This window comes from Myxine glutinosa, chromosome 11 (assembly GCF_964187855.1).
Source record: "Myxine glutinosa chromosome 11, kmMyxGlut1.1, whole genome shotgun sequence".
Lineage (NCBI taxonomy): Eukaryota > Metazoa > Chordata > Myxini > Myxiniformes > Myxinidae > Myxine > Myxine glutinosa.
Window position 1 is genome coordinate 88,502,005 of NC_136271.1, and position 19,898 is coordinate 88,521,902.

A 19,898-nucleotide genomic window follows, 5' to 3' on the forward strand; every position below is an offset into this window, starting at 1 on the left:
GCTCAGCTGATTAGTTTTTGGTGGCGATCGGCCTTGACCTTCATGGTTAGCGCTGGAGGTCGAAAATTATTGACCCCAAGGTCAAATGTTGAAATCGTTATTTTTTGAGTAACTTTGATCGGATCGTCTCCAAACTTCATGGGAATCTAGTATATGGTCCGGCGCTCAGCTGATTAGTTTTTTGTGGCGATCGGCCTTGACCTTCATGGTTAGCGCTGGAGGTCGACCTTGACCTTTGACCTTGACCTTCAGATCACTCTGTAGACCACAGTTATTATTGGAAACTCCTGTAACTTCGCATATCAGAGTCCTATAGAGATACCCTTCAGCACACAAAATTTTGAAGGTCAAGGTCAAAGGTCAAGGTCACTTTGTGGTCAATCATGGAGGTCGACGAAACCCTTATTTTTTGAGTAACTTTGATCGGATCGTCTCCAAACTTCATGGGAATCTAGTATATGGTCCGGCGCTCAGCTGATTAGTTTTTGGTGGCGATCGGCCTTGACCTTCATGGTTAGCGCTGGAGGTCGAAAATTATTGACCCCAAGGTCAAATGTTGAAATCGTTATTTTTTGAGTAACTTTGATCGGATCGTCTCCAAACTTCATGGGAATCTAGTATATGGTCCGGCGCTCAGCTGATTAGTTTTTGGTGGCGATCGGCCTTGACCTTCATGGTTAGCGCTGGAGGTCGAAAATTATTGACCCCAAGGTCAAATTTTGAAATCGTAGGTACCATATCGAGTAATACCTCATATGAATGCCCTTGATGAGTGCTTCCCAGATCTGTAAACAGTTTGACGCTATGACGTCATTTGATGACGTCATGACGAAAAAACGGAATTTTCATGAAAAAATTATTTCCTCAGTTCTCATCAAAATCTTTCAATATCTCGTGGGCAGACATTCCTCAAAGAGTCGCTTCTAGTGGATAGCAGTTCTGTTCACCTCAGTGTGACCTGAAGCAAGTCACTCATGTTCACATTTTGGCAAGATACGGTTCACCCTGTGGGTGACATAGGTTTTTTTTTTGTTTTTTTGTTTGTGGTTAATCATTTTTTTTCCACGTTTAGATCACTCTGTAGACCACAGTTATTATTGGAAACTCCTGTAACTTCGCATATCAGAGTCCTATAGAGATACCCTTCAGCACCCAAAATTTTGAAGGTCAAGGTCAAAGGTCAAGGTCACTTTGTGGTCAATCATGGAGGTCGACGAAACCCTTATTTTTTGAGTAACTTTGATCGGATCGTCTCCAAACTTCATGGGAATCTAGTATATGGTCCGGCGCTCAGCTGATTAGTTTTTGGTGGCGATCGGCCTTGACCTTCATGGTTAGCGCTGGAGGTCGAAAATTATTGACCCCAAGGTCAAATGTTGAAATCGTTATTTTTTGAGTAACTTTGATCGGATCGTCTCCAAACTTCATGGGAATCTAGTATATGGTCCGGCGCTCAGCTGATTAGTTTTTTGTGGCGATCGGCCTTGACCTTCATGGTTAGCGCTGGAGGTCGACCTTGACCTTTGACCTTGACCTTCAGATCACTCTGTAGACCACAGTTATTATTGGAAACTCCTGTAACTTCGCATATCAGAGTCCTATAGAGATACCCTTCAGCACACAAAATTTTGAAGGTCAAGGTCAAAGGTCAAGGTCACTTTGTGGTCAATCATGGAGGTCGACGAAACCCTTATTTTTTGAGTAACTTTGATCGGATCGTCTCCAAACTTCATGGGAATCTAGTATATGGTCCGGCGCTCAGCTGATTAGTTTTTGGTGGCGATCGGCCTTGACCTTCATGGTTAGCGCTGGAGGTCGAAAATTATTGACCCCAAGGTCAAATGTTGAAATCGTTATTTTTTGAGTAACTTTGATCGGATCGTCTCCAAACTTCATGGGAATCTAGTATATGGTCCGGCGCTCAGCTGATTAGTTTTTGGTGGCGATCGGCCTTGACCTTCATGGTTAGCGCTGGAGGTCGAAAATTATTGACCCCAAGGTCAAATTTTGAAATCGTAGGTACCATATCGAGTAATACCTCATATGAATGCCCTTGATGAGTGCTTCCCAGATCTGTAAACAGTTTGACGCTATGACGTCATTTGATGACGTCATGACGAAAAAACGGAATTTTCATGAAAAAATTATTTCCTCAGTTCTCATCAAAATCTTTCAATATCTCGTGGGCAGACATTCCTCAAAGAGTCGCTTCTAGTGGATAGCAGTTCTGTTCACCTCAGTGTGACCTGAAGCAAGTCACTCATGTTCACATTTTGGCAAGATACGGTTCACCCTGTGGGTGACATAGGTTTATTTATTTGTTTGTCACACTACTCCTACCGTTAGCCTGGTGTTGGCTTAGCGGTTAGGGTGCCGGCTTGGGATCCGAGGATCCTGGGTTCAAATCCCGGTCGATCGCTGAATTAACACCAGGGGGGTTGACTCAATCTGTCATCCTTCCGAGGTCGGCAAATTGAAACTGGTAATTCCCTGTGTGTCGTGAGAGGCGACTAACAGGTTTGGCGGCAGCAAGGGCATCCGGCCATAAAACATTGCTTCAAAAAGGAGACCATGGTGCCCGAAAAAGGCCAACCCCTGCTCTGCGGGGGGTAACGGCCTCTAAAGGTAGTTCTACACTCCTCCTACAGTTCAGGGCCAATTACATCCAGACTTGCTAAATAGGATCAGCATGACTCCAATTATTGTATAGGGGTGTTGTGTTTCTTTGCCCGTGGTATGGGAGGGGTGGGGTGGGGTGGGGTGGGGGGGGGGGGGGTAGGGTGGGGGATGCAAATTCTGCATGTAAATGTGCGTCGTGTGGCGCTGCCACCAGGTGGGAGAGGATCGTGTGGGGCTGCCGCCAGGTGGGAGAGGATCGCGTGGGGCTGCCACCAGGTGGGAGAGGATCGTGTGGGGCTGCCACCAAGTGGGAGAGGATCGTGTGGGGCTGCCGCCAGGTGGGAGAGGATCGTGTGGCGCTGCCACCTGGTGGGAGAGGATCGTGTGGGGCTGCCACCAGGTGGGAGAGGATCGTGTGGCGCTGCCATCTGGTGGGAGAGGATCGTGTGGGGATGCCACCAGGTGGGAGAGGATCGTGTGGGGATGCCACCAGGTGGGAGAGGATCGCGTGGGGCTGCCACCAGGTGGGAGAGGATCGTGTGGCGCTGCCACCTGGTGGGAGAGGATCGTGTGGGGCTGCCACCAGGTGGAAGAGGATCGTGTGGCGCTGCCATCTGGTGGGAGAGGATCGTGTGGGGATGCCACCAGGTGGGAGAGGATCGCGTGGGGCTGCCACCAGGTGGGAGAGGATTGTGTGGGGCTGCCGCCAGTTGGGAGAGGATCGTGTGGGGCTGCCACCTGGTGGGAGAGGGTGTTACAAGTCCCCACCCTATACAGTACAGTATTCCTGCCACAAGGTTTTCCAGTGCAGTGAAGTATTTTTTTTTTTTGAATTACGTAGCGAGAGGTATTTTGAACATGTACGTATTTTGAATTACACATGATAATAACAAAGATCCCTGGCTGCTCCCGTATGGAGGGGTGCGATTATAACGCAATGCAATGTGAGATTATAACGAGTTATTTCCTTCATATATCTAACGTTTCACAACACAGATAATCCAAACAGGCAACGTGCAATGTGGGCTACTCATGTTTTACCTCTGGTTACATATCTGTGGCCTGTGTGCATAAAACTGACCGCAGCGAGCTTGTCAAAACCCGCAAAGAGTTCGTTGAGCAGCTTCACAAGTTCTTGTGCACTGCAAGTCGAGGAAAGCTGAGTGAACCCGACAATGTCAGCAAACAGGATGCTGCCAGAAAGGCCAGGGTGGAAAAACACAACGACAGGCATTGGTCAGTCAAGTGTCGTGGCGATCAATCAAACAAGAAAACAATAAATAAATAAATAACCGCAAGAAAAAACAAATGCAGAAGGATAACATCGAAAAGGTTAAGCAGAGAGTTCAAGGGTACCTGGCAGAGCTTTAGAGCCGAGAGTGGAATCAACTGTGATCATTCAAGATCTTAGGGTCTTCAGCTCGAGCACCTGTCGTGCCGTTATAATAATATAAGGTGGGTTGACTCAGCCTGTCATCCTTCCTAGGTCGGCAAAATGAGCACCAGCTTACTGGGAACAGGGGCACTGCATCAGCGGCACAGCCGCCCTCCCAGCAACTTGTCAACCATTATTTTTTTTGTATACTGAATCGAGCGAGGCTCGTGAACGAGCTAACATTTATTCCACAAACAAATCAACCAGACAAACAAAACATACAAAAAGAGGGAGCGGAAGGACAAGATGGGGAGAGGAGGGGAAGCACACAAACACAACACCTGAGAGCAGGGAGAAGCACGGGAGGGAGAGGGCCTGGGGGGAGGAGGCGTGGGAAGGGGGGGGGGGGGGACCATGATGCAACCAGCAGCCGCAGGCTGCACACAAAACACTAATGAACTATTTATATATACAAGGTCCGAGGCTCGTGGAAGAACTAGGACACAGAACCGATCAGGACACAACAGAGCAAAGGGAACAACATGAGAAAGGAGAAATGCCAACAGCAGGACAGAGGGACAAAGTCGACGGAGATGGATAACCTAGGGATGCGTAAGGAAAATTTTGAGAGGGATGGGGGTGGTTTAACAGGTGTGGAAAAGATCATGGTTTTGGATGGGGGATGACTTGAGATGGTGGTGAACAGCTATGGGGGTAACAAGGGTAGAAAAGATCATGGTTTTGGATGGGGGATGACTTGAGATGGTGGTGAACAGCTATGGGGGTAACAAGGGTAGAAAAGATCATGGTTTTGGATGGGGGATGACTTGAGATGGTGGTGAACAGCTATAGGGTTAACAAGGGTAGAAAAGATCATGGTTTTGGATGGGGGATGACTTGAGATGGTGGTGAACAGCTATGGGGGTAACAAGGGTAGAAAAGATCATGGTTTTGGATGGGGGATGACTTGAGATGGTGGTGAACAGCTATGGGGGTAATAAGGGTAGAAAATATCATGGTTTTGGATGGGGGATGACTTGAGATGGTGGTGAACAGCTATGGGGGTAACAAGGGTAGAGAAAATCATGGTTGTGGATGGGGGATGACTTGAGATGGTGGTGAACAGCTATGGGGGTAACAAGGGTAGAGAAAATCATGGTTGTGGATGGGGGATGACTTGAGATGGTGGTGAACAGCTATGGAGGTAACGAGGGTAGAAAAGATCATGGTTTTGGATGGGGGATGACTTGAGATGGTGGTGAACAGCTATGGGGGTAACAAGGGTAGAGAAAATCATGGTTGTGGATGGGGGATGACTTGAGATGGTGGTGAACAGCTATGGAGGTAACGAGGGTAGAAAAGATCATGGTTTTGGATGGGGGATGACTTGAGATGGTGGTGAACAGCTATGGGGGTAACAAGGGTAGAGAAAATCATGGTTTTGGATGGGGGATGACTTGAGATGGTGGTGAACAGCTATGGGGGTAACAAGGGTAGAAAAGATCATGGTTTTGGATGGGGGATGACTTGAGATGGTGGTGAACAGCTATGGGGGTAACAAGGGTAGAAAAGATCATGGTTTTGGATGGGGGATGACTTGAGATGGTGGTGAACAGCTATGGGGGTAACGAGGGTAGAAAATATCATGGTTTTGGATGGGGGATGACTTGAGATGGTGGTGAACAGCTATGGGGGTAACGAGGGTAGAGAAAATCATGGTTTTGGATGGGGGATGACTTGAGATGGTGGTGAACAGCTATGGGGGTAACAAGGGTAGAGAAAATCATGGTTGTGGATGGGGGATGACTTGAGATGGTGGTGAACAGCTATGGAGGTAACAAGGGTAGAAAAGATCATGGTTTTGGATGGGGGATGACTTGAGATGGTGGTGAACAGCTATGGGGGTAACAAGGGTAGAGAAAATCATGGTTTTGGATGGGGGATGACTTGAGATGGTGGTGAACAGCTATGGGGGTAACGAGGGTAGAAAATATCATGGTTTTGGATGGGGGATGACTTGAGATGGTGGTGAACAGCTGTTAACTATCGGATATGTTGAGCAGTAACTATCTATAATTTTTCTATAACTCCATAGCATGACGGAATAGCTCAGTATTAGTAGTTTACAAGACGTCATCTGCATTTGATTACCAAGGGAACAAAATCCATCTGCAAATAAACAATTGCCTTGGTGTAAAGAAATATTGCTTAAGATTAGTGACGCTTTGTGTCAGCGGACAAGAAAAATAAATGGGGTTTAGGCAACTAAGTGTTGGCCAAGAATATGTTTCCTGCCATGGAAACCGAGGTGCGGATAACATTTCGAGCGTTATTCCTTCGTCAGGACAAAATCGTTTTTTACGGTGTACCTTCCTGGTGCTTTGCAGGTGTATTCACAGAATTGCAAAGTACTGTCCTCTTGGATGGGAGGTTAATCTGCAATTTAATGGTTGGTACCTACTTGACACCAGGTTTGTCTGTGAGGGATCCTTTCATTTGTGTGCATCACCTGGATGCTAGTCGAATCATTGCTGGGAATACAGCTGGGCCGCTGATGCAGTGCCCCATGGAGGTTATGGCAGGCAATTTGAAATTTGTTGAGGGTGCTTGAGAGAACTTGCCTCCTCCTCTTTAACGAAAGACACCGTGATGGGATCTTCAAATGTCCACCGGGACCGGCAACCAATCGGTGTACGGCTCAACGTCCCATCCGAGGCGCAATTTGTGATGCAACGCCCTTCCTACAAAGATGGAATCTGACAGTTTATCGTCTGGTTGGCAATGAAAACCCAGACGAGACAACTCGAGAGAAAGTACAATCCCTCCACAACATCAGGTCATGTGCGTGAACGATTAAAACCCCAGGAAATGCACCCCGAGCCAAGAAACCGCTTCGGCAGAATCGGTGCTGTGCATGGAACATGGTGCATTGGTGCATAATCATCATAATAGCAATAATCTGCATTTGTCTGAACTTGTCAACACGAGTGGCTGCTGGGTTCACTTCGTCGAACCGTAACCGACGAAAGCGAGCAAATAGCCGGCCAACAATGCGTCCGACAACAACCTAATGACAACGCTTCCTACAAATTATTCGACTCATCACCATGGCAAAAGGTTTTGCAGGAGTCGAAGCCATTATGGTCTATTATGCTTTGGATCTACAACAACATCAACAACAGAAATAGCACATCAAAACATTTCGGTGTTGAGCAAATAAAAAGGAAGCAGTGGGATTAAGGGAGGGGTGATGAATTGTTTTATCCGTTTGGAATCTTTGGCTAGGTACAAACCAACAACATGCCAGGTACAAGTTTGCTCAACACTCAACAATCATCACAGGTAGGAGTGACACGTCAGCCTAAATTCCCATGGCAATGACTCACTTGATCATTATTGAGGTACACAAACCTAAAGCACTCATTTTGAACTTTACTCAACAAAGTGAGTTCATGTACGACGGCACCATTCTTTTTTTGTTTGTGCAACGCTTGTCTTATCCTATTTTAGCCAAGCCGTCAAATATGGGACACGTTATTTTCTACTTTTTCATGGCAGGGAGCGTCTCCGACATCAAAAGGAGGTGATGGTGCACTGGACAACACTTTTGAATAACTTGAGGGAGGGGACCGAGACAACATACACGGTCGACTCCACAGACAAAAGGACAGAGGAATGAAAGAATGGGGGTGACATTCCAAATTAGAAATGGGGAAGGCCAAACTAGGTAGGAAGTGTATGTGTGATGCGGCCAAACTAGGTATTGGTAGTAGGTCGTAGTAATTACGTTTTAATTATGTGGTGGTGAGGGGTTTTGAATCACGTGGTGGTGAGGTGTTTTGAATTACGTGGTGGTGAGGTTTTGAATTACGTGGTGGTGAGGTGTTTTGAATTACGTGGTGGTGAGGTGTTTTGAATTACGTGGTGGTGAGGTGTTTTGAATTACGTGGTGGTGAGGGGTTTTGAATTACATGGTGGTGAGGTGTTTTGATTCACCTGGTGGTGAGGTGTTTTGAATCACATGGTGGTGAGGTGTTTTGAATTACATGGTGGTGAGGTGTTTTGTATCATGCAGTGGTGAGGTGTTTTGATTCACGTGGTGGTGAGGTGTTTTGAATCACATGGTGGTGAGGTGTTTTGAATTACATGGTGGTGAGGTGTTTTGTATCATGTGGTGGTGAGGTGTTTTGAATCACATGGTGGTGAGGTGTTTTGAATTACGTGGTGGTGAGGTGTTTTGATTCACGTGATGGTGAGGTGTTTTGAATCACATGGTGGTGAGGTGTTTTGAATTACATGGTGGTGAGGTGTTTTGTATCATGTGGTGGTGAGGTGTTTTGAATTACGTGGTGGTGAGGTGTTTTGAATTACGTGGTGGTGAGGTGTTTTGAATTACGTGGTGGTGAGGTGTTTTGAATTACATGGTGGTGAGGTGTTTTGATTCACGTGATGGTGAGGTGTTTTGAATTACATGGTGGTGAGGTGTTTTGTATCATGTGGTGGTGAGGTGTTTTGAATTACGTGGTGGTGAGGTGTTTTGAATTACGTGGTGGTGAGGTGTTTTGAATTACGTGGTGGTGAGGTGTTTTGAATTACGTGGTGGTGAGGTGTTTTGAATCACATGGTGGTGAGGTGTTTTGTATCATGTGGTGGTGAGGTGTTTTGAATTACGTGGTGGTGAGGTGTTTTGAATTACGTGGTGGTGAGGTGTTTTGAATTACGTGGTGGTGAGGTGTTTTGAATTACATGGTGGTGAGGTGTTTTGAATCACATGGTGGTGAGGTGTTTTGAATTACATGGTGGTGAGGTGTTTTGTATCATGTGGTGGTGAGGTGTTTTGAATTATGTGGTGGTGAGGTGTTTGAATTATGTGGTGGTGAGGTGTTTTGTATCATGTGGTGATGAGGTGTTTTGAATTACGTGGTGGTGAGGTGTTTTGAATTACGTGGTGGTGAGGTGTTTTGAATTACATGGTGGTGAGGTGTTTTGAATTACATGGTGGTGAGGTGTTTTGAATTACATGGTGGTGAGGCGTTTTGAATTACATGGTGGTGAGGTGTTTTGTATCATGTGGTGGTGAGGTGTTTTGTATCATGTGGTGGTGAGGTGTTTTGTATCATGTGGTGGTGAGGTGTTTTGTATCATGTGGTGGTGAGGTGTTTTGAATTATGTGGTGGTGAGGTGTTTGAATTATGTGGTGGTGAGGTGTTTTGTATCATGTGGTGGTGAGGTGTTTTGTATCATGTGGTGGTGAGGTGTTTTGTATCATGTGGTGGTGAGGTGTTTTGAATTACATGGTGGTGAGGTGTTTTGAATTACATGGTGGTGAGGTGTTTTGTATCATGTGGTGGTGAGGTGTTTTGTATCATGTGGTGGTGAGGTGTTTTGAATTACATGGTGGTGAGGTGTTTTGAATTACATGGTGGTGAGGTGTTTTGTATCATGTGGTGGTGAGGTGTTTTGAATTCTGTGGTGGTGAGGTGTTTGAATTATGTGGTGGTGATGTGTAATCGTCCCATACCTATAACCTGCACCTACTCGTCAGGTATGTATGTGTTGAGGGTTTTTTAATTTATATATATATATATCTTGGTATGGTATATAAATATATATATATATATCCGAAGGTATATATATCCGGAGATAAATTGTTTATAAAATGTAATATCACGGATATTAAATACATTTGTGCAAAATAATTGTTTGTATTATGATTGGTGTCAATCATGACAACACAGCAACTCAGGTACAGTCATTATCTTCAGGTAAAGCAAGCCCGTTCCTCTGTAACGACGACGCGTGGTGAAGTGAGCGCAGCGGGCCGAGCCAAGCTAGTATGTATACGCACGCACGCACGCACGCACACACACACACACACACACACACACACACACACACACACACAGCAACGTAAAGCAACGATGAACGGCTGCACAAGTTGAGGCCTTTACCGTTCCAAACCCTTCCCAGAGTTCCTCCACAGCTGTGCAGACATTCACACATAGTACACAAAGAGAATCCAAACGCTGCGCACCCCCTCAGCTGCCGGACTAGTTTCATCGCTTCTTAGCGAATCATCAGCGCCAGCGCAGACAGAAACGTGCACCATCGTGGCTCCCATGCACATACCCGTGCACACGTCGAGCACTCAAAATATAAATGAAAAACAAAGATCTGTATTTTCTTCGTTTTTGGCAAATATATATGGCAGATCCTTGCACAGCATTGGCTTAAAAACTGAAATGACAAGTCTCGTCACAATGTTTAGCCAAACACAAGTGCGGAATACCAAGTATCCAAGTAGACAATGATTTGTTGGCTAAAGCATGTAGTCAAACACCAACTGGTTTTTTTTTGTTTTTTTTGGATACTGAATCGAGGCTCGTGAAAGAGCTAACATTTACTTCACAAACAAAATATATAAAAAGAGGGAGCGGAAGACAAGATGGGGAGGGAAGGGGAAGCGCACAAACACTGTTGTAGTATTACAGTGGTATTTAGCCAGTGTGTTTATTTTATTTTTTCTACATCGGTCCTACATAAATAATCCTTGTCGATGTTAATCGAGTTCATTGATAAAATTGTGATAAAACAAAAGAGAAACTCAGGATGGCTTTATTAACAGCAAATGATCATCCTTATAAAACTAGGATCAAGGGAAAGGAAACAAAAACCCCACAACAAGATCAGTGATGAAAGTGAATTGTAAAACAGTTTAATAATTTATGAATGCGGAACCAAGAGATTGGTACAAATGCTAATCTTGGCAAACATGCCTCATTCAGACGTTTTATAACGCCGTAATTTAACACCAAGTTGTGTGCACTTCGCTATGACGACTGCTCCTTTGGGGAGCGGCCAAATGTTTCAAACAAACAGGAGCTGTACAGGTGTGCAGGTGCAGCAATTGATGGTGCAAAGCAACAGCAGCATCATCAACACGTGATGTTTCTAATTCGCGAAATAAAAGCGACTCTAACGGCACAGCGGAATGGCAAACAATGCATGTTAACAAACAATTGTGAACACACCAGTCTGTTGAGCTCTCACTTTCTATTCCAGGGCTTCACGTTAGTGCAGAGGTCATCCTCCATACCTAACCAAGGCCTTCTCCACCTTCATCAACTTTCATTCGACCGTTTTGGGACAAAACTCTTTCAATTTAAACGTGATTTGGGGTAAACCTGCAACAAATTGGTCATTCATCTGAAGGTCACCCCTTCCTACATCTCCCCATCTATTTGCGGGTTGCTATGTTTCGCTCCCTCTTCTATCTCTTCTTTCTATTCGTTGACCACATTTCTTGTTGCGTCCACATGGTGCCGTATGCTGTCTGTCACCTTCACATCCGCAAGCTGATTTTGTATACAAAAAAAGGATTGCACTCCATTTTCATACAAATTATTATCATTAAAGGGTTGTCCAAGCATAAAATAACAAACAATGGAGTGAGAAAATTTGGAAAATACATTTGAGAGAAAGAGGAATATGAGGAGAGAAGAGAGGGAAAAAATAGCATGGCAGGACAATTATGGACAAAAGGATGAGATGAAAGTGTGCTGCAAGGTCAAAATTCTGCTGTCATTGGCATACACATAATATGTAGATGGCTTCTAGATTTTAAGGTGGCAATTCTATTATTGGCTTGATTGAATTATTAGAATGGCCTCGTTAGTTATTCCAGGCAAGCGAGATATAACTTCCACATGACACGTCCACTGGAAAAGTAACCCTTTGGGACGAGTACATACTGTTGAGGAATAAGTATTGTGTGTGTGTGTGTGTGTGTGTGTGCGTGTGCGTGTGCGTGTGCGTGTGTGTGTGTGTCAGTATGTGGTGTATTATTTTTATTTTATTTTTTTGTATACAGAATCGAGGCTCGTGAAAGAGCTAACATTTATCACACAAACAAGTCAAACAGACAAACAAAATATATAAAAAGAGGGAACGGTAGACAAGATGAGGAGAGAAAGGGAAGCACACAAACACAACATTTGAGAGCAGAGACATCAGGAGATGTGTGGGAGGGAGAGGGCTTGGGGGAGGAGGCGTGGGGGGGAGGGAGAAGTATAAAACACAAGGACACCAACGACTTCCAGGAAAGAAGTTGGTATTTCAAAAAAGTGGATTTGGGGTGAAACTAGCGGGGGTAGAAAAGATCAAGGTTTTGGATGGGGGAAGATAAGAGATGGTGCTGAACAGCTGTTTTAAAGACCTGGAGGGTGGAGTGGGATTGAAGAGAGTGAGTGAGTTTGTTCCAGAGGCGGGAGAAAAGAGGAATGAAAGAGTGAAGGTGAGCAGAGAGTCTTGATTTTGGCAGTTTAACCACAAGAGGGTTGCACGCAGATCTTGTGCGACCTGTAGGAATATTTGGGGGACAGAGCCCAGAGAGAGCTGGGGGGGGGGGGGGCAAGGCCGGAGAGGAGTCGGTAGAAGACGGAAAGACCACCAACCTGCCTGCGGTGAGTGAGTGAAAGGCCCTCGGAGTGAGCTTCATCGCGGGAGATTCCAATGATTCTGAAAGCTTTGGTTTCAACAGCGTGAAGACGAGCTAGGTGTGAGGCAGGAGCACCAGCCCAGAGGGGAGAGCAGGATTCCATTGAGCTGCGGATGAAAGCCTTGTATGTGGTGAGGAGCTCAGGTGTGCCAAGGAAGGACTTCGCACGACGGAGGATGCCAAGTCGGCGACTGGCTTTGGAGGCCAGATTTGAAATGTGGTTTTCCCAGGAAAGATCATGGCAGATAGTGAGACCCAAAAGCTTGAGTGACAGAACTTCCTGGAGAGGATTATTCAGAAAGTGGATGGGAGGGTTGCCCAGTCGGTCTTTTTGGAGAGACATCGTAAGAGTGTGAGGTTTGTCAGGATTGAAAGACATGTTCCACTTGTTTGCCCAGTCTGTGATTTTGTCCAGTTCTGCAGAGAGTGAGGAGGCTGCAGACTGCCGATCTGAGGGATGAGGAATGGAGCGACAGAGAGTGGAGTCATCAGCAAAGAGATAGAGAGGATTTTCAAGAGAGTCAGAGAGATCATTGATGAAGACCAGAAAAAGCACAGGGCCCAGAACACTGCCTTGGGGAACTCCAGCCTAAACAGGAAGAGGAGATGAGAGAAACCCATTCAGGGCCACACGTTGACTACGACTAGAGAGGAAGTCCGCCAGCCATGCGTGGAGATTTTCCATGGATACCAAAGGAGGAGAGTTTGGTGAGCAGAGCGGGGTGCCAGACCGTATTGAAGACACGTGATATGTCAAGGGAGACAGCTCTAATTTCCTGTTTGGCATTGAGGACCTCCATCCATTGTTGAGAAAACAGAAGCAGCATGTCCAGAGTAGAGTGACCTGGTCTGAAACCAAATTGATGATCAGAGATCAAGCCATTGGAGAAGAGGAAAGATTTCATATCCGAAACAATGATGGATTCCATGACTTTGCTGATAATTGGGAGAAGGCTGATTGGTCTATAGTTGCTAGTATCTGTTTTTGCACATTTTTTGTGCAAAGCGGTGATGTTGGCTGATTTCCAAGCAGATGGCAGATGACCTTGAGCAAAAGAGAGGGTGAAGAGAACAGAGAGAGGGAGTGAAAGAGCGGAACAACAGGATTTTACGACCCGTGAGCTGATGCCGTCAGGTCCAGTTGCAGAATCAGAGTCGAGGGTTGACAGAAACTTTTCCACCTTGTCAGGAGGAAAGGACACAGAGTCCAGGAGTAGCTGGGTACGACTGGATATGGTGGGTACAGAGAGGGATGGGTTTGGCACACAAGATTTAGAGGCAAACACAGAGTTGAGGCATTCAGCTTTTTCACGTGTGGAGTCAGCTGTGTAGCCGTTTGAGGTGAGGGAGGGGATGGAGGGGGAACAAACACCAGAAACAGATTTGACCAGACGCCACCAGGATTTGGAAGAGGGAGACAGATAAGAGAGTTCCTTCTTGAGAACGGAGAGATATTGTTTCCTGGCTCTCCTGAGGGTGGACACACACTTGTTTCGGGCTTTGTGAAAGGCAATGAGATTTCCTTCCGTTGGATTTGCTTTCCAGGAGACGAAGGCAAGTTGTTTCTGGGCAATAGCCTCACCACAAGATTCCGTGTACCATGGACGGGAGGAAGGGTATGACAACTGAAGACGAGATGGGATAAATCTGTGCATGAGAGAGAGCAATTTACTTTGGAAGAATTCCCAGGATGAGTTGATGTCAGAGGCGGTAGAGATGGGAGACCAGTCCAGATGATTCATGGCTGCTTGAAGACCATGCCAGTTGGCCTGAGTGAAATGCCAGACTCGTCGATGCTGAGGAGGCTCTCTGAGAATGGTCAGAGAGATGTCCACTTTAACAAGCACATGATCAGATTGCAATTTACTTCATTGATAAAATTATGGCAAGGTCTGTGCACATGTGGAATGGAAATATGAAGTTGATTCGACTCCCCGGACAGTGCGCCTTCGAGGAAGGAATGTTGATGGAAGATATCTTCACATTTCTGAGTCTCCTACCAACAAGAAATCTGTCATCAATATAATCTTTCTCACCTGTGCATCCAGAAGGATAAATGGACAAGACTAGTTTGCTGAAGTCTTCTTCAACCCTTTTATCACTGACTGTCAATGTTGTTTTTCATTGCAGGGGGTTGTAGGCAGCCAACACACTCACTCCCACATCGCCACACATCATACCATCAAGCCAACAAATGTCATTAGACGTGTGTGGGTGAACATCAAGCATGTTGCGGGAAACACAAGAAAGAAAAAAAGAAGGAAGCTGTGGAAATTCAATTGTGCGAATTGTTGTACCCTGTATGCCGTGCTGCAACAATGCAGACACAATAATTCCACCTCACCAGAAGTATGAAGTGCAGCTAGATAGATGCCTTGACTGTCCCCGTGAAGTAGAGCGTGCACAGGGTTACAGCACGCTCAGAGTCGCAGCAAAACTACTGGCACACAAGTATGAAGTGCAGCTCGATAGATGCCTCGACTGTCCCCGTGAAGGACAACATGCTCAGGATTACAGCACAACTACTGGCACACAAGTATGAAGTGCAGCTAGATGGATGCCTTGACTGTCCCCGTGAAGGACAGCGTGCTCAGGGATGCAGCACAACTACTGGCACACAAGTATGAAGTGCAGCTAGATAGATGCCTTGACTGTCCCCGTGAAGGACAGCATGCTCAGGGATGCAGCACGACTACTGGCACACAAGTATGAAGTGCAGCTAGATAGATGCCTTGACTGTCCCCGTGAAGGACAGCGTGCTCAGGGATGCAGCACAACTACTGGCACACAAGTATGAGGTGCAGCTAGATAGATGCCTTGACTGTCCCCGTGAAGGACAGCGTGCTCAGGGATGCAGCACAACTACTGGCACACAAGTATGAAGTGCAGCTAGATAGATGCCTTGACTGTCCCCGTGAAGGACAGCGTGCTCAGGGGTGCAGCACAACTACTGGCACACAAGTATGAAGTGCAGCTAGATAGATGCCTTGACTGTCCCTGTGAAGGACAGCGTGCTCAGGGGTGCAGCACAACTACTGGCACACAAGTATGAAGTGCAGCTACCCGTGATTGAAGAACATCTCCAAGGATGTAGTGAAGCATAGAGCTGTTGCTCGGTGTACAACCGTGGTACTTCAATGTATTGAATCCCATCTGCATGGTGAAGCTCAAGAGGAAATCGATACACAAATATGACGTTCAGGTCGCTGAAAGCAGTCGCAAAAAATAAGTGAAAGCAATGGTTCTTGTCGAGTATCCTTGATGCCAAAAGCGGGAAAAATCAAGCCAGGACAGTCGAGTGTCCGACAAAGCTCCTGTCATGGCCAAGAAATTGGCACCTTTGCACTTTTTTCAATAATGCACCATTTCTTACAGAAATTGTTGAAATTAAAAACTCTTTTGGTATCCACATTTGTATTTCTTTGGTTTGCAGTGGAACAAAACAAAAAAAGGTGAAAAAATTACTAAATCTTAGCTTATTCCACACAGAAATCCTAAAATGGCCCGGACAATATTATTGGCACCTTTTGGAAGGTATTTGAAATAATTAGATTTCAAGCAGGTGATTCTCCTTTACTTTGAAATTTGGAACTATGTGTATATATATTGTGCAACAATTCCTTGTGCACATAATCACAATAGCATTTCCCACACTGTAATTTCTGGGTTATACAGCTTTTTGTTTACCAGAAAGTAACACTGGCAGCACAAGTTACTGGACATGAGCAGAAAGACGGTGCAGAGTTGACATTGAAATAAATGTAAGTTTTTGGTTCTTTTAAAACACACCGTGGAAAAATAGAGACTTTGCCAGTTTGAAACGCTCATGAGTAATGGACACAAGTTGTGTCATCTCCTTTTCAGTGAATGTCACCAAATGACTACATGCTGTCATGTGATCACATTGTTTAAGATGTGAATATTTCATGACACATTTGATGTCATGTCTCATAAATATAGTGATGCAAATGTGCAAATATGTCAAAGTTCTGCAAAAGCAACATCACCCCACACCCCAATCCTCATCACTCACCCAACCCAACCCCAATTATGCCTCATTTATGGCCCGGCCCTTTCCTTCAATATACTCTCAAACCAAGTTGCCTTTCACGATCTATCACATTCTCATACCCTCCTCTTTCTCATATAATCCCTTATTCTTTCCCCTTTTCACAACTCACAACTATATGTAATAAATAGATAACTTCAAATGGCACATGCGCCATTGATTTCTACAAGTGCAAGCTTGTTGGTGGAGACATAGCATTAAAGGCCTTCCTGTTCAACAAGGTGAAAGCAACAGACTCGATGTCGTTGGTAACATTGATTCAACAGCATGAAGGAACTCAACGGCAGGGTTAAAGGAACCCTAAGTACCAATAATGCCTTGAATAATTATTGTTTGGAGCCAGGTAGTAATATACCTGGCTATCACTTTTAAATGGGGAAATGGCATTTCCTGGATCAAAGCGTTGAAGGTGTGAAAAATAAAAAATAAAAAATGAAAAAATAAAAAGAGTCGCGGGAGAAACCGGTATGTCTTTCACATTTATAACAATTTTTAAAAATGCGTCATGTCCAGAATCAGATTGCTATGCAGCAGAAGCAACAGCACAACCACCACCACAACCACTACCACTACCACCAATGCATCTTACAACTGCTCAGCAACATCCCATTCAATTGCAATAACCTATTTACAGTATTCCTTACGACATTTTTATTTATTTTGGTGAGACAGCCATAGTCTCCTCTGAGGTCTGAATAAGATTGTATTTCCAGTCTTCCCATGTCATCTCTTTCCGCCAAAAAAAAAAAGATGAAGTCTGAAACCATGCGTCAACAAATCTGTGAGCCGAGTTACCTCTAGTACCGAAGCAGGATATCTCAAAGCAGGATATGTCAAAACCTTATGGACAGATTCGGACAAAGCTTGGTGGACAAGTTTGGTGTGTGACAAGGACCAATTGATTTGATATTGGTGAAGATCTGGCGGCGGATCCGGATATGAGCATTTTTTTTATTTCCTCCGCCATCGAAGGTGAACGGAGGTTTGTTTTCACCTCTGTCTGTCTGTTTGTTTGTCTGTGAGCAGGACCAAATTTTGTGGACGGATTTGGACGAAATTTGATGGACAGGTTGGGTGTGTGACAAAGATAAATTGATTTTGGTGAAGGTCCGAATTCGGATCCAGATACGGGAATTTTTTTTGAAAGTGATTCTTCACCACTGAGTGATGGGGCATGGGTTCCCAATGCACATTAGGTGGGTTCCCAATCCCAATCAGTGGTTTTATGGCCCACTGGTGGGCCACAGCACGTTTTCCAGGTGGGCCACAGAGACTGCCCAATATTTGCCCAAATAATATAATCTTTTCATGCACAAGACCAAAAACAAGAGTTCAATTCTGTGTGTGTTGGTGGTAGCCACCCACTATTCCCTGCATTTTTTTTGTCTTGTTTTTTTATATTTTTCCTTTGTTTTTTTTCCCCCCCCCCCCAGAAACCCTTCTGAAATGACAAAACGAAGATATGATGAGCAATACATAAAGTTTGGATTCACATCCTTACATGATCGTGGAGAATTAAAGGGACAATGCGTCCTGCACCAGAAAGTTCTCGGAAATCAATCTTTGTGGCCATCGAAGTTGAAGCTCCATTTGGAGAAGATTCATCCACATCATAAACATAAGGATGTGGACTTCTTCAAGCGAATGGAAGAGAACGTGAAGCGCCAGAGCTTGGATCAAAGTGGAACATTATTTCAGCAAAACAAGCGTCTTACGGAGGCTTCTTATGCCGTCAGCCTCCTCATTGCGCAACAGAAGAAACCTCACACAGTCGGAGAGACTCTGATCAAGTCATGTGCTCTGAAGATGGCTAGGATTCTGCTTGGAGAAGACGCTGAAAAAAAGTTCAACAAAATTTCTCTGTCAAATAATACGGTTCAAAGGAGGATTGCTGACTTGTCTAGCGACATAAAAGAACAGGTGATTGCTGAAATCAAAGACGCTGCATTTGGATTGTTCTCAATTCAGTTGGATGTATCCACAGATGTTTCATCCTGTTCCCAGCTTCTTGCCTTCGTTCGGTATGTGAAGGGTGATTCCATCAAGGAAGAATTCTTATTCTTCCGTTCTCTCGAAAGAAATACCAGAGCTGTGGATGTGATGAAAAAAGTAACAGAGTTCTTTGACCATGAGGTCAAAAGCCAGTTGGGCCACATAGCGAAAAAAGTTGGGAAACACTGGTATAGCACAATATCACAAAAGGTTATGGACGGATCATGACAAAACTTTGTGGATGATAAAGGTGGTGACAAGAAAATGGCCATTCGATTTTGGTATGTGACAAGGATGAGATCCGGCCTATCGATGGGATAACGCTTAGTCTGATCAGTTTAAAATTTATTGAGCATGAACTTAAATATGTTCAGCATGATGGAGGTATGTGCTCTGCCGAGTGTCATTCTAGTTACCCTGCGCTCGCGAAGCGAAAGGCAGTGTTGAGCATTCGGGTCTGTACGTACGTACGTAGGTGCGTCTGCATTTTAAAAATTCATTTTCTCGGCAACCGTTGGTCCGATTGACATGAAATTTTCACCATAGGAGGGCCTCCTCCTGTAGAATATTTTAGTGAATATTATGACGTCACGGGTCACGTGGTAAGGGCGCCATCTTGGAAAAACCAAAAAACTTTGCATCTCTATATCTCAAAAACCGCTGCACATAAATAATTGAGACAGGTCTCATTGCAAAGAACCCTCCATGCGAAATAACATATGTGAATGATGACGTCATAGGCACCGCCGTTATGACGTCATAATTCGACAAGCAAAAAACTATCTGATCTGGATGAAATTTCTTGAACATTTTCTCGGTATAAATTGATGCAGAAATAAAATTATAATGACGTCGTAAGTCACGTGGTTCGGACGCCATATTGTTTTGAGTGGAAAGCCTGAAAAACCACTAAAATCCAATTTTCTCCTAAACGACTAAACAGATCAAGGCCAGTATTTGCAGGCAGAGTCACATACCCATAACGAACAAAAAGGTCAGCGAGCATGACGTCATGCGTCACATGGTTTCGGAGTTATGATGTTTTAAAGCATAAACTTTTAAAACCAAGACAAGACAACCAAGCTCCTCCCTCATTTTTGACCCTATCGAGGGGAATCTTCACAGATGTGTTCAGCATATCAGTCTACTAATATGACCTTTTGGAATTTGCGATAGGTCACGTGGTTTACATACATACATACATGCATTTTAAAGGCCATTTTCCCTGCTAGAGCGGGGGTTAGCCTTGCAGTCCCCATGACAATCTTCTCCATTTTGCCCTATTTTCTGCATCTCTCCTTGTTAACCCCCTTGCCCGCATTTCTTCTTCCACCATCTTTTGCCAA

General features: G+C 44.9%; 1 protein-coding gene across 1 annotated transcript in view; it reads right to left on the minus strand.

Moving 5' to 3' along the window:
* ADCY3 (adenylate cyclase 3) overlaps positions 1–19,898 on the minus strand; it is a gene marked incomplete in the record, with an annotated part of 286,396 nt that overhangs the window by 148,494 nt on the left and 118,004 nt on the right. The window contains 1 exon segment of the mRNA XM_078786848.1: positions 3,701–3,812. Coding sequence (XP_078642974.1) covers positions 3,701–3,812 — 112 coding nt within the window.